This window comes from Fistularia commersonii, chromosome 20 (genome assembly GCF_037954325.1).
Source record: "Fistularia commersonii isolate RoL2024-O1a breed Wild chromosome 20, RoL_Fcom_v1.0, whole genome shotgun sequence".
Classification (NCBI taxonomy): domain Eukaryota; kingdom Metazoa; phylum Chordata; class Actinopteri; order Syngnathiformes; family Fistulariidae; genus Fistularia; species Fistularia commersonii.
In genome coordinates, this window is record NC_141303.1 from 5,316,050 (window position 1) to 5,331,828 (window position 15,779).

General features: G+C 41.0%; 1 protein-coding gene across 4 annotated transcripts in view; it reads right to left on the reverse strand.

The window, feature by feature from the left end:
• The window catches only part of itsn2a (intersectin 2a), a 52,272-nt gene extending 39,094 nt beyond the window's left edge, over positions 1–13,178 (reverse strand). For all 4 annotated transcript variants that reach the window (XM_086167523.1, XM_086167524.1, XM_086167522.1 and 1 more), the window contains exons 1-2: positions 13,130–13,178; positions 6,459–6,530 (exon numbers count right to left, since the gene is read on the reverse strand). In XM_086167523.1, coding sequence (XP_086023649.1) covers positions 6,459–6,465 — 7 coding nt within the window. In that variant the 5' untranslated portion in view covers positions 6,466–6,530; positions 13,130–13,178. The remainder of the gene's footprint in view (positions 1–6,458; positions 6,531–13,129) is intronic.
• Between the last annotated feature and the right edge of the window lie 2,601 nt (positions 13,179–15,779).

Here is a 15,779-nt window from a genome sequence, read left to right on the forward strand (position 1 = left end):
TTAATATGTTAAAAAAAGGGCTTAGGCCTTTTTTTTTCTCACAATAAGATGAGGAAACTGAGAAATTATAGTGCACATTTGGTAACAAACCTGATGTTAGTACAAATACGGTAAAAGGACCGACAAATTGGAAAGCTATATTGGTTTATTTTATTTTTTTATATGAGCCCTCCATAAAATGAGCACAAATTGCTTCCTTCTGACGATTCAGTCAGAATTCAGTAGCTTTTCCCCGAATGTGACTTTGCATATAAAGGATTTACAGAGTTGGAATTAAGTCACATTGCACGAGACAAAAGCTACGATTGCAATATTTTCATTGGGCCGAATATCGCTTTGGCCTATTTCGGGTGCGCATCTTGATGGATTTGGCATCTAGGCAGTAATTAATCTACTTGCTCCAGGAAATACCATCCTGCCCTGATGTAACTTCCTCCCGAGCAGTAACCAAAACACAGGGTTTTTTTTGTTTTTGTACGACTGCACAGCGAGCACATGCATACACAACTACATGAAACAAAGATCAGCTGCAGAGCTTCTATTACAGCGCAATGTTCCATTGCGTGGCGTATTAAAAAGTAGGAATTAAAGAAATAATAGAATTTATGTAGCGAGTGTGTCGGCGCAAAATATAAATGAGAGGAAACCACTGCTAAACTTAGCAAGCAGTTGGGCCACTAAACTTGAGCTGCTATCAATATCTAAACAAACTTTGCTCTCAGTCACCATGGTAACACCTGTGTAGATACATGATGTTTCCCAGACGAAGGGGCAAGTTCGCAGCTGGCATTCCCCGACCTACTTTGTCGGCAAAATGTAATCACTTTTTTTTTTCTTTTTAAAAGGAGATGGTAATTAATCTTGTACCGGAACGCGACTTTTTTTTCTTCGACGTCGTCTCGTCGGCCGTGATAGACCTCATTTGGAAGCGACTGTAAATGACAAAGGGAAGGAGATATTCAGCACAGCGCCACAGGGACGCGCAGCTTGCATGGCCACATGCACGGGCCTGTCAGCTGATCCGTTGGGCCCGAGAGCACCGCGAGGAAGTGGGCCACTGCAAAAGCCTCTTACGCAGAGATGCTACAATCCAAAGGGGTCTGATGCCGACTGACATTTGAGTCGGATGCGTACTGCCTTTGAAACTGAGACCAGATAAGGAGGTGGCAAATGTCAGGAGCGACAACACAACATTCGAGCCTCGACTCCACGGCGCTATTTGAAGGATTCCAAAGTGGGCGGGGGACTGACAGGGGCAGGAGCTGCTTAGTGACTTTATCTGCCCAGAGCAATACTTTTAGGTGGAGTCCGTCCAGAATCCCATGAAGCGGACATTTGCGCGCTGGAATTATGTCAGCGGTTCTAGCCACAGGAATGTCCTAATCCCGCTCGCTGCACGACCTATTCCTTCAGCGCTGGTGCAGGAAATCTGTTGGACAACAGAAGCAGGACACTCGCCGCTCTGATGCCTGAAGTTGGAGCTCGTCTGAAAAGCTATCAAGCTTACGGTGGTTGCAGTCTCGGGCGAAAGATATTCCAAGCTGGAAGACAAACTGTCAACTAGGGGACGGGACGATATGTCACATTAGATGTTGAAATAAATGCTCTCGTTATCTAAAACTCTATCAACCGATTAGCCGCAAATAGAAATAATCTTCAATCTTGCTATAAATAAAGTCTATTTATCACCTCGACGGTGACGGAAAGATGAAATGAAGGCTGTTGGAAATCAGATTGTGTGCGAGAGTCAGTGACCTTTCACAGACCCCTCATTGGACGGAGATTACCCGAAGAGCAAATACGAGTGCGTTAACATAGCGGACTGCGGTCTGTAGAGCGGGAGGCTTCGTTTCGATAAAGGTTGACCGTCCATGCAACTTGCCTTTACTGCCCCTCCTGGCTCTATTGGTCCATTGGGAAATGTAACTGCTAAAAGTGATTGGTTTTGCCTAGAAGAGAGAAGTAATGCCAACCATCCATCCATTCTCTAATCCATGGGTGCCAAACTCTGGCCCGCGGGCCAAATTTGGCCCGCACTGTAATTATACTTGGCCCGCAAAGCCATATCAAATGACTATTAGAGCTGGCCTGCTGATAGTCTACAGTGCATGTACCGCTAATTCTACAAATCCCAGAATTTTCTGCTGGTGTTTTGGCACAAGAATCACAACAGGACCCATAAACGCCCTCTCCTCTGTTGACAGTAGTCATAGCGACCTTATGCTAATACTGGCATCCTGATACTTAGGCAGAAAACAGGATTTTGCATGTGTGTAATATTAAGTTATTGAGTTAGCAGCATGATGGCGCAGCGGTTAGTGCTTGTGCTTCACGGCTAGAAGGTGCCGGGTTTGATTCCCGGGCCTGACGGGGCCTTTCTGTTTCGGGTTTACATGTTCTTGATGAATGAGAGTGTGTTTGTGAGCGCAACTGTGGGACAACGGAAACAAATTAGCCCATGGATACAATCCGGAGTGGTGTATTTACATGCATGTCTCATGTGTGTTCATCAACATGCACTGTCCCAATCAAATAAATATATTGTATAGTATTAAGCTATGCTTGTTCCATTTTTTTTTTTTTAAGCAAAACTTGTTTGTGTTCATTGTTATATCTGGAGGAAGATTTTTTTTCAATAAATATAAATGTTGGCCCGTGACTTTGTCCCAGTTTTGTATTTTGGCCCACTATGTATTTGAGTTTGACACCCCTGATCTAATACTTGTCCTGCACAAAGGGTTGCGGGGACGCTGAGGCCTATCCCAGCTGTCTGGGGGACAAGAGGGAAAGTACACCTTGGACCGGTTGCCAGTCAATCACAGGGCCACATATAGAGACAATAACTCTCTCATTTAAACATCTGGGAATTTTTCCAATTTTTCCAATTAACCTCCTGCGTGCTTTTGGACTGTGCGAGGAAACTAGGGAACCCAGAGGAAACCCATGCAGACACACAGGAGAAGGTGCAAACTCTGCACAGAAACCCCCACCCCCTCTCTCCACCAGGGACCGAGGTAGGAAACGAAATACTGATAATGTATTAACAGATCATTTACATACCAAACAATGCAGAAATGCGATTTAGGCATGAATCAACTCATCGATTGATTCAAGTTGATTTATCAAAAATAATCAGAAAAGCCACTTCTTTACACGTACCATGTTTGATCGCTTTCCAAACTTTGTAAATAGGGTTCGGCCGATGTGTATCATAATGACAAAATTTCAGCCGTACTTAGGGTTGGCGGGATTAGAGAGGTGGGGTCCGGATGGTGGCGATGACTCAACTGAGATAATACCTGGGGCCTTTGCACGTGTCTGACTGCAGGCACGGATGGCTCGGCTGTGGAGAGGGTAAGCTCCCAAAAAGAGCCTTCGAAGCAAATCGCTGAAAGACTGCAAAGAAAGGTAGTTGCGCTCGACCGAGGGATGAAAAACACTCAAGAATTATCAAGAGGGCTCCTATGGAGTGAGGGCTGGTTCTGCTGAGTGTGGGCGACGACCTGGCAGTGAGTTTACCTCACACTTGGATAGGCACGGCTGTTTTTCATTAATTTTAGAACTTAGAACTATTTCTTATACATTTGGGGTAGTTTCGAAGTTATTAAAAACATTATGTCCCTGGTTCGGCTTAGCTTCATATAAAGTGATGTCCATAAGTGTTTTTCCATCGTCATGTATGTCGATTGGCGGTTTGCAGAGCTTAACCAACCATTGTTACAAGCTATTCGGCCAATTAATCATTTATGCGGAATTTCCCAAATAACAGTCATGAAAACCAGTCTGTGCCTGCTTGGCAGAGCCAACGTTTTGGTTTGTTGACTATTGATACTTCAATGTCTATTCCAAGGGTGGTTTATTTACGAAGGTGATCTGGGTGACCAAACAACCGAAGTGCAGCAAAGGAGGGAATTTTATAATCACATTCTTCCACTGTTATAGCAGTGCTGACCATTGTAGGTGCCTCTGAATGTAACATCCAATCAGCATTCAGTGCCGCTCCTTTGGAACCGCCCCTTTTTGGGGGCATTTTCAGGTAGGCTGAAATCGCCCTGAGTTCTCTCATAGACTCTCATGCGAAATCTGTTTATTTTTCAATAAACAGGCACCACAATGCATTCCCTGGGGGTTCTGGGAGGGTTTGCACATATGTGCTTTTGTCATTACGTAACCTGCTCAGGCTTTTGCAAACCAGTTTCGTCATACGGGCAATAGTCAAACAGGCTTCTCTTTTCAGATTCAGAGATATCTGAAGGTAAGTAAACTGACAATTCCTCTATGGTCAATGTCGATAGCTTCACTCCTCAATAATCTTAGATGTACCTTCTTGGTAGCTTATATAGCTACAGGGGACATCTTTACATTTATCCCTCCACCCATCTATTTCAAGTTGTATTATAATGTAATTTTGACAAGACAAGTCACCTGGTTATTTACCTGTTCAATGTGTCACTTTAGTCATTATCGCAACAGTTGCTCCCCCTAATAATTTTGTCTAATCTAGCTGCTTTGGTATAAACTTGCCTCACAAGTAAGTCTCAAGTTCAGTGATGATGATTATTCGGTCTTACCTGCCGTCAATACGATTCTTGATTAGATGATATATGACAAACATGGTATAAATATATATTTCAATTTTGAATATTTGCATTATCTGGGAGTGCTGAATAATCTAGCCAATGTAAACAGAGGTACCAATGGGATTATCAAACCATTGATGGCCAAACAAAATGCTTTGCTGGGATTTTTTGTCTAAATATTCTTGTCGTGGCAACCAGACTTGAAATTTTTCACTTGACGAGGTTTCACCCGTCATCCGAGAGGATTCTTCAGTTCTAATGACCTGTGGGGAGTTTCTGAACATAACTGCCAGGGTTTTGGGAATATAACTGCTGGGATCTAAACCAAACATTAATCTAGAAAAATATGATATAAACAGTTTTGCCACTCCCGTTGGTCCCTGTCTTTATGTTGACTTGCAGTAGCATAATGTTAAGTGATGCAAAGTGGAGAAATTTCAGTCCATTCTACCAGAAGGCAAGATGTCTACAAGCCGTAATATAAATACAGACTTTTTACCTGTCTCACAGTTATGTCTTGTCTTACTTGTGATAATAAACAGAAATATCCCTGAAACCCTCAAGTGTCTGTCTTATCTATGCTTGCACACGGTGTTATGGCAACAACCTGGCTGTAAATACAGGGAGTAGAATATAAAGCAGGTCTCCGGCCATCAACCTTGAATATAAACCACAAGGGTCATTTATTTATTAATCAGACGGTGTAACGTTCCCCCGAGAGGAGGATGCAGTTATTACGATGAAAATGCATCTCCTGCTTGGATCCAAGGATGCTATGAACTTAGCAGCTGTGACACAAAATGACCCCTGTGTTTTTTTTTGGTTTTTTTTGCTTGTTAGCCGGTGCAGCGTCGTCTAGGTGCCGCATAGATTCATAGGAGACCGACCTCCGGATGCACGTCAGGCCGTCCCCAGAGAGGAGCCGTGTCACTGCTTCCATTACAATTTATATATAGAATGCTTCACCTGGGGAAGAAGAGTGGATGATAGCGACAGTAGAGCTACAGCTACATGTAGTGGCAGCTCTTCGATGTGTTCGCGTGCACGTGGTCATTGATTTTTTTATAGTTATTATTATTTTTTTGTTGTTATGTACACCGCACTACACTAACAGTTCGTGGATTGCTCTCTCCGTGTGTGTGTTCCCACTGGGTGCTAAGCAGACAATGTAGTTGTTTGAACTTTGTCAAACTGACAAATCAATGTGGGCATGCTATATCTGAGACGGACAGACACACACACACACACACACACAAGCACACACTACTTCGAAAGAACTGCACAGCGGCAGCAAGTGAGGAGTGTTGACTCCTCTGTAGTCAAAGACAAGAGACAAGGGGAATAATACACCCACTACTTACACACACATACACAAACACACACACACACATACACACACACACACACACACACACACATAAGTATTAGTGAGTAATTCTGTCCACACCAAGGACAAAAGAGATGCATTGCCTTCAGAACTGGAGAGCAGAAACACAGAGTTGCAAATACAGACACGCAAGTCACTAAAACAGCACAGGCTTTGCAGAAACATGATTAAAGCTGATTGGATAATATGTCCTCGAGCCCTCCTTGTTGATTTATAGGTATTTATCCGCAATGGTCTTTGAAAATACACACTCTAGCATTCAGACGCTGCAGGAGGGGGGACCAGAGAGGGAGAAGAGGAAGCCGAGTTCAAAGAACGACACATCAGCTGGGTGATGCTCCCTCTCCTTTAAATGCATAAGCCTCCTGCAACTTAAATTTCAGCCATGAATCAACGGATGATGAAGATCGCGAGCGCGCCCACACACACACACACACACACACACACACACACACACATGCACACAGAGTAAGGAGACAAAGTGCTCCTACCATTCATGGCTGCAGGTGGAGAGCACAGGCAAAGAGGGGAGTCCTCCGCTCAGCTGGCAAGCCCTCAGACATCTGCAGAGAGTGGGAAAGATGCAAGTGTGATTGTGTGCGTTTGTGCGCTCCCATGTGTGTGCACTAGGGACGCGAGAGTACGCGCTTGAATGGGGGGGGGGAGAGCAATATACAAATGCATTAAAGAGCAGAGGACAATGTCACTGTTATCGCTGCGAGGACGAGCGGAGAGGGAATAAAGAGAGGGAAAGGGAGAAGAGAGAAGGGTGCAGACAATGCCGGAGGGGAGGAAAGAGAAGGGACGGTTAAGAGGGTGCAGCAGACAGAAAAATGACGGTGGTCGGGCGAAAGAGTGGCGTTTGTGGTTGTCTGTGCTCGCATCATAGATGGCGGGCAGCGGTGTGGTCATTTCCCTTCCAACTAGTTGTAAAAAAAAAATGAATATAAAACAGAAAAATACACAAACAGATGAAAACTACATATAGCAATCAACAGAAAGTTGCAAGATCTCTTCTTAGTGAATCCATGATTAGAAATATAATATGCAAAGTTAACTTTGCTTTTAATCATATGCACTCTACAGTCTGGCAGTAGCAGATTTTTTGGGGTGGGGGTGGGGGGGGTGGGGGTCTTGAATATGCAAGAAACTGAGATTTAGATAAATTGTGATTAATATTGCATCCAAGTGCTAGTTTAATGCCAGGCTCTTATTAACATGCCATTTATTTGTACAAGTGTTTACATTTTTCACTTCTTTCACATTTTCTATATTTTCCGATTCTTTGTATGCTATTGGTTATTGTAACTTATGATATTTATAATTTAACTTCCGCTACTCAACTGTCCACTTTCTGCTGTGCGAATTGAAATTTTCCCATTGTTGGCCGATTTAAGATGTATTCTATTCTATTCTACTGGGAGGCCCTTAACAGGCTATAAATAATTTCAAAGAGGGATTGATTTTTATTCTTATTTTCTATTTTTCTTTATTTTATTGTTTTTTTTTTTTTGAAAAAGTTGAAGTAATATGAAGTGGTTATATTTACCAATGCACTGCTTGTATCAGTTCTTATTTCACTTAAAACAAGGTTTTTTAAGGTGGGATAGATAAAAATGATAATAGAAAAAAATGCAAAAAAAAAAAAAGTTAAGGAGAAACAAGATTGCGTTTCCTAAAGGACATTTTTTTCCTAAATTTCCATTTAATTTGATGCTTTCCTCAAATTTTCACAACTTCCCTTTCCATCCATCTCTTTGGGATACGTCAACCCGATGGTGTTCGCATGATTTTGTAGTTCAGGATCAACAGGCTAAAAGCTGAAACAGCTGGGCACTGATCATAAGCGGATGATGTAGGTAGAAGAGAGAGAGGGGAAAAAAAAGAAAAAAACAAATAATAAAAGGAACTCAATGTTTGATTCTCCTTTGTGCTACCTGTTACCTGGAGCCTGCATGAGAGCGACAGCAGGTGCCGCTTCAAAGAAATGAAAAATCAACAATAGGGGAAAAAAAGAAAATCCTAGTGTGGAATAACTGAATGTGCAGGAAACCCTGTGAAAAAAAACAAAAAAACAAAACAAAAAACAATTGTTTCCTTGAGAGTTTGTGAGATCATTGAAATATGTCACGGGTACATTTGTGATGTAGTGACTGATCATCTGCACTGCACGGACTGCTTGAAGGACGAACCCAGGCCGACCCCACCACCCCCATGACATAATAAAACAGACCCTTATGTAAGAACAGCTTATCTCTGACAGAATCTGCCTCTCGGCCAATCACAGCAGGGATAGGTTCCCGACCCCCCCGCGACCCTGCCTGCAAGATAAGCGTATAGATAATGAATGAACGGATGACACATCCATTTACCTGCTCATGAAATCACAAATGACTTAAGTCTCGACTTACCCGTTCCGAGTAATATTTTTTTCAGACAAGGCTGGAGAAACTCAACAAGTACGTTACATTGAAAAAATTTTTTACATCACAGGGCATGTCTTGTCAAGAAGATCCACATTTGTCTTGTTCTAAACATAAATATCCATTTTATTAAGAGCGTTGTCTTTTTATTTTGGAATAGAAATATACATATACATGTAAATTATATTCTATGCATATATATATACATAATATACACACACACACACAAATGTATATGCTGCTGCAAAGTATTAGCTATACTTTGTATATACTATATACTATACTATACAGCAGCAATCCCCAATTTTTTTGCACCAGGAACCAGTTTTATGCATTATAATGTTTCCTTAGACTGGTTAGAGGCGCGGGGGTTCACATAAACATTTTGTCAGTTCACAGTATTTAATCTGAATGCAAAGATTACATTAAATTGGACAATTACAATAAGGCGGAGGCGGAGGTGAAGGCGGAAACAGTGTTTACTTTTTAAATAAGATCCTGATGGTCCAATGAAAAAACTATCATTTGTAACGGGAAAGAATTTCTTTGGGACCGGCACCAAACGATCCACGGACAGTATACATATAGATGTTTATATGTATACTGTATAGAACCCTGATTTACTTTATGCTGAGTTGCTAATATTCAAGCACCACTGTTTAAGCTTCATCATCATCATAATAATCATCCCCCACCCCACCCCTTTTTTATTTGCTGACACAATTTCATCAATAATGCATTGATGCAGAGTATTTCACACTCAGTTCAATCGTGTTACACAAAACATGTTTGGATGTTTGGGATGTTTGCAGGCTGCATTCACAGGGAAACAACTGGCCTGGTTGGATGGATGAGCCGTTGAGGGACAATATTCCCCCCCTGGAAGTAACCATAATTTCTTATTTTTCAGCTTATTTTCACAATTTACCTTTTTTTCTGCTTAATCCCCTCAATGACAATATGCCATTTCATAATTGACGTGTTTCATAATTGACTTCACGTTCCCATCCATTATAAGCAAATGTAGCCTTTCATGAATAAATCAGTATTTTAAATGTGAAACATACAATCATTAATGGAAATATAAAATTTCTTTAAATTTTATTTGTTGTTTCACAGGAAAACCCTGTCCAACCAACACAAGAACATTTACATTCAATTGATTTATTTCAGATATTTCTAAAAAAAAAACCAACAAAAAAACATGCACCTCATTGTTGCTAGTCCCTATTATCATTTTTGTGCTATTTACCGTGGTATTTTGGTATTTAAATAATCAAATATCATCCAATTTATTCAAATCTCGAGTTCTTCAGGCACCGATTTAGGTCCTAAAAGCCCTGGAGCTGGTCACGCTCTGCACGCTTCCCATTTACAGTCTTCCGATTGAGTTAGGCTCTCCAACCGGGTCTTTTATTTTGAGCTTGTTTCATCAGTCTGTAGTGTCTCCTCGCCCACAGTTAACAAGCAGACCTTCTCTCTCAGCTGAGATTCCCGAGCAATCGCTTCTCCGCTTTTACCAAAATTGTCCTCTCGCACACTCCTGGTTTTCTACACTTCCTCTCACCGCTGTCTTTTCAATTCCACTTCCCCGCGTTCTCATTCATGCCTCATCCGAACGCACATCTTCTCTCATTCGACGCGCATCTAATTCCTTCTTTTTTTCCGCTGTCAGTGATCGGAGCCGCTGTTTCTGTGTAAATTCCTGGGGGTTGAGGGTGGGTGGGGTTTGAACGCGTGGAGGGTGTTTGTAGTATAAATCATTCCTTGCACAGACCGACAATGCCAATTACTTAAGAGCAATGAACCGGGCACTGTGGAAAATGCTGCTCACACACGTGCACTGGAGTGCACGTGTGTGAGCCACCATGTACCGGCTACAACCTAACACTCAGGACATTAAACCATTTTAAAAACCAACTCATGGATAAAACGGATCTCTTTCAAAAAACCAAGGGGGGAGAAAAAAAAAAAACATAGCGCTTTCACATGAATCTCAACTTTGAGAAACCTCATGAAATTCCTAAATAAATAAAAGATTGGAAAATAAAATAATAAATAATAATAAAATCATAAACAGATAAATCAAGATATGTCTAAATAAAATTGGATAGAAAAGTCTTAAAACACGTGATGAATAACATAAAAATATTTGAATATTATGGTCTGAAAACCAGCAAAATTACTCAAAAAAATCGAGCAATAGACTGCTTAAAATAAGCAAGAATTCAATGGAGATTTCTGCACTTTCATAGCAAAGTAACTATTTGTGTTTCTATTCTCTTTTATGTAAATAGGACAGTGTTTACCCTGCTCCCATCCACCTGCATATACAAACACAACTCTACCCTCAGGTGTGCGTTGACTCAAATGCAACATTAATATCGTCCTTTTGTTGTTTTTTAAAGAGACTCCTCCCCAACAAAGGACACATCCTGGATTGGAACGACACCGAACCAACAGAAGAACCTCCATGGGAGGGGATGAAATTATATCAGAAATTAAATGATAATCAACAAAAATCGATCTGAAAATCGTCAAGAAATCATCAACAATAATCAAAATCCTGACCCTCAGCAATCATTTGTAGCTTTTTAAAGGAGTTCCTGCAGCGTTTAGGGGAGATTTCTCCATCTTTCAATTCAACTAATTCACAATTTATTTATTTTTTACCAATATTCTAAAAGAGAATTCTCTGAAAACGGGGAAATATAATCTAATTCAAGTGTACTAACATGTTAGGATGATCAAAAAATGAAACCCAACACTACTACCAGAGGGTGAATCGCATTTAATTCTAACTTTAGGTAATTCATTGCTGATCATTTAGTCAATTATCAGGCTGATAATGAATGTAATTATTTAGTAATGCTGTTTTCTTTTTTTTTTTTTTAAATCAAACATTTACCAATTTCTCATCACTTATGCTGTTGTTAACACAAACCCATCACCGCTGACGCCTAAAAAAAAAAAAAAAAAAAACTTTCATCCACCACTTTCAAAGTTTCTAGATCTAGAATAGAGAAGTAACTTGCTTCACGGACCGGCGGTTTGTTGATCCAAACGCACCGAGGGAGTGGAAAAAAAAAAAGAATCAAAGAACCTTTGACTTTTCCGGCATGCTGATTGACACCTGCGTGCACGGCGTCCGACCGGTCGGATGTGCATATCAATGCGTCAGCCTGAGTGCACGACTGTGTCCAACACACAGCCCCTCATACAGAGAGAGACCCTGTTCCTGCAAACACAACACAGGAAGCTTTGCTGAGCCATAGGAAGAAAGGGGCCAGTGTGTGTGTGTGTGTGTGTGTGTGTGTGTGTGTGTGTACACGCGTGCGTGTGTTTTCTCCCTATTCACATGGAAACACACGGATACAATGGCACACCCACCTTCTTGCTTATTGCAAAAGAGCGACCATATCCTTATCCTTTTAAAACATTGGCAGGTCATCACATGCAATAATTCACATATTTTATTTCATTTTTCCCCACACAGAGCAGTAAAACACACACACACACACACACACACGCGCGTGCACACACACACTCAGCGCACCCAACAACCTCAACCTCATACTTTTGGCACACGAGATGTCATTTCCAACTCTGAGAAAGTAACTGTGAGTGCATTTAAAATAGTATCATCTTCTTCGAGATGTAACAGGAAAATGGACTCGTGCACGTCCATCGCTTTCATGTCATACTGTATGGTCATACGATGAAGCGTGCACATGTGTGTGCATGCATGTGTGTGTTATGCAAAGGTTTGTTTTTTGGCAGGTGCAAACCGGGACAGGCTCTGATGTAAGAAACAGCAGCTTCGAGATGGACTTTGCAACTTCAGCAGATGCGGCCTCCCGTGTCTGTTTTCAAAGAACCGCAGAACGAGCACGGGCACGTGCACGCACACACACGCACACATCGCAATCTCTATAATTAGTGCATACTGCAGTGAATGAAGACAAACATGCTTCAACTGCTAATGTCATCGCACCACACAGGGCAGGTGTAATGTGCTGGGGTTTATCTCTGCAGATAAGGTGGGTAACACATTTAAACAAAGGCTGTTTTAACACATCATTCCAGTCACCTTTAAAAAAAAAAAAAAACATATTTGTGTTGAGATAATATAAACATGTGTGTTGAGTGTCAATAAAGACAGTAAGGAGCCCAACATGGACTTCCAGAAATGCATATATTTATATATACACAAGTTAACCTGACGTATTGCAGTGAGATCTACATGTTGCAATGCAGTGAATGCAAGTGTTGAATTTTTTTTTTTTGTTGTGAATTAAAGTGAATAATTCACTAATACTTGTGACCGCCCCCCCTTGCCCTGTCACTGTTCCCCTGCATGCAGCTGACCGGACTGTCGTTGAATGACAGCGTTCAGGTAAAAATCCCAAGTGTTGGGATACAGGAGACAAAGGCTCGCAGAAAAGGGGGCTGGAGGGGGTGGTGAGGTGGGGGATCAGAGAATCAGACAAGCTTTAGGATTCATTCGTGGTGCACCGACTTTAAATTGAAAACCGAATCCCATGTTCGTTCGTGCAGTCAAAATCTCCACCAAACACATTATTAGTACGCCTCATTGACACACCGGTTTTTATTTAAAATCTAACCTTCAGACCTCACGTTAAATACAAGAGGAACAAAAGCCAATTTTTTTTTTTGTTTTTCTTCCCCCTAACTGTTTTTTTTTTTTTCGTCATTTGAAGTGATTTCGGGATATTTACCTGTTGCGGGGAAATAGCGGCAGCGGTGCTCCGACATCCAGGATGGCAATTGGGCTTGTGGGCAGGGAGGAGCCGATCGGGGAGATAGGGCGTCTCCGGCATCAAGCTACATTTGAAATATACGTACCGTACTTCCGGTTAGACTTTTCAGAATAAATCTCTCAAGATTTTTATATATATATATATATATATATATGTATATATAAAAATCTATATTATTAAATCAATATATATGTATGTATATATATATATATATATATATACACACACATACACACACATATACATATATATATATATTTACATTTTTTTTTTTGATAAAGAAAATACAAAAAACTACCTAAATGTAAGGTTGGTGGTTCACTTCCCTGCTCCTACCCTTTGCATGCCGTAGTGTTCTTGGGCAAGATGCTGGACCCCCAAAGTGCTCAGGTTGGTGCCTTGCATGGCAAGTGTGCTGACAACGGTGTGTGGGTGTGTGAGTGTGTATCAATGCAATTTTAGTGTCAACCACGAGGCGTGAAACTGTCATCTTAGTGAAGCGCATTTACATCTAATATAATTATACTTTGCAACATGGATTGTCACCTCTTCAGCAGAGAAGAGGCTAGAACAGACCTGGGCATTTTACGGCCTGCACGCTACATTCGTCCCGTTTTGCTTTTTTATCCATCTGCCAAACTATTTTCTTTGAATATTTTTATGAGTATTTTCAATCAATATTGAATTTAGAAGCTACTTATTTTTTTCTTTTGTAGAATTTTGTATGGATGATTACATGGAAAATAATGTGGGTACATTTAGATGGCAATGTATGATTTTAAACTAGAAATAACATGCCAAAAAAATGTAAATATTTAAATTTTCATTTTGTTCAATTACATGATACGTAGTTGGCCCACATGCAAAAATTAGATGAGAAATATGTCCCACCAGTCGAAATAATTGCCCACCCCCTAGGCTAGAATGTGTGTGCACAACATTGGACCACAAACGTTTGTGTCATGAACCACTTTTTTTTTTCTTTAGTGAAAGCAGGTTGAGCAGGTGCAGTCCCAGGATAAACGCCATCATGTTGGGATTTTCCCCACAGGCCAGTTGGTCCCCCCTCCTCCTTCGGATGATGTGCGACTTTGGTAAATATCTATGCTTTGTTTGCATTGTTTATGTGACAAACAGGCTGAAACTTGAGACAGGGTTGAAAGGGAGCAGTAGCCTCCTCCTGGGGTAAACCTGAGCAATGATGCAACATTTCTAAAGCCTTGGTAAGGGAGAGGGTTTGGAGAAGCCCTGCAAAAGGCCCTAAAGTCACTGGAAACTCATCCATTTACAGCTGCAGAGGAGAATCATTTATGTCCTTAGTTGGGGCATTGTGGAGCAGCAGAAAGGACACTTTTGGTGAAATCCTGAACCTGGAATACACGTAAGAGGCAGCGGAGGGAGCTTATTCTGTCATGTCTCGTTTCCTCAAGGACAAGGGTGTCCCCAGTGGATCTTGGACTCCACTGTGGTCGCTTCTCTTATCAACCATTTCTGTTCATAATACAGTAGGGTGACACTATATCCAGGTGTTTTGGTGTAAAGAAGGAGCCGGAACTGAAAAATCTCAATTTACAAGTCTGGGAAAGAATGTCTGTTAAGGGATCAGGTCAGTGATACACCCACCTGAAAGGAGTTTCACCCCCCTCACAGTGGCAGAGGGCGGGCCGTGGAGATAGTGTAACGTCTGTCAAGCACAAAAAGTACATTTCTATCCATAGTTCAGTTTATTGTCACAAATATCCAAAAAAAATTGGCATCAGTAATAGATAGGATGCCTCGTATTAAACCAGGGAGGAATTAATTAACCCTTATTGCAAAGCCTGGAAATCAGACCCCAGTAATACATCCAGCATGAAGCAAACTGAAGTCATTCCCAGTGAACCTATTTGCATTCTGTTACCGGGAATGCAAATATTTGGCATTAATCGGATTTATAAAATGAGGTTTGAAGAGATTCTGTCCGGTTTTCAAAGGATCCAAAGCACCACCACATGTCCACTTTTAGAATTACAATATCTACCGGCTTGATCTTCCTTTTGTCGGTCCAAAGAATCCAATCTAAAACGCTATCTTTTTAACCTGAATAAGAAATAAGACTTTATGATTGTGAAAAACTGAAGGAAAGATAAACATAAACTTTGTAAGAGGAAGGTGGAAGAAGCCAGTGATCTCTCAAAAGGCTGCATCTTTACAAGATGCGATTGGGAACACTAAATTTTAAACTTGGAAACATTCATGTCAAACAAGACTTTTACATTTCATAAAAATTTAACAAAATGAAAATAAACACAAACAGACAGGATAAAAAATGGAAACACGCAAATCGCATTGGTTTTATCAACAGAGTGGACATGTGTGTGTATGCATGCATGTACAGTTTATGTTGCTACATGTTGCAGTTGTTGATGGATATTGTAATTTCCTCTGTGTGGCAACTTGTTACAAAAGAATCTCCGGTTTAAGGTTGAAATTCTGTTGTAAATAGATAAATAAATAGCATTTGAACTACAACCCCCCCCCCCCCCATGCTGCTCACCTCATTTACAAATTTCCCTGGTCTAAACCACATCGAGAAGATTGTATTTTCTACAAATTGACCTTCCTCTTA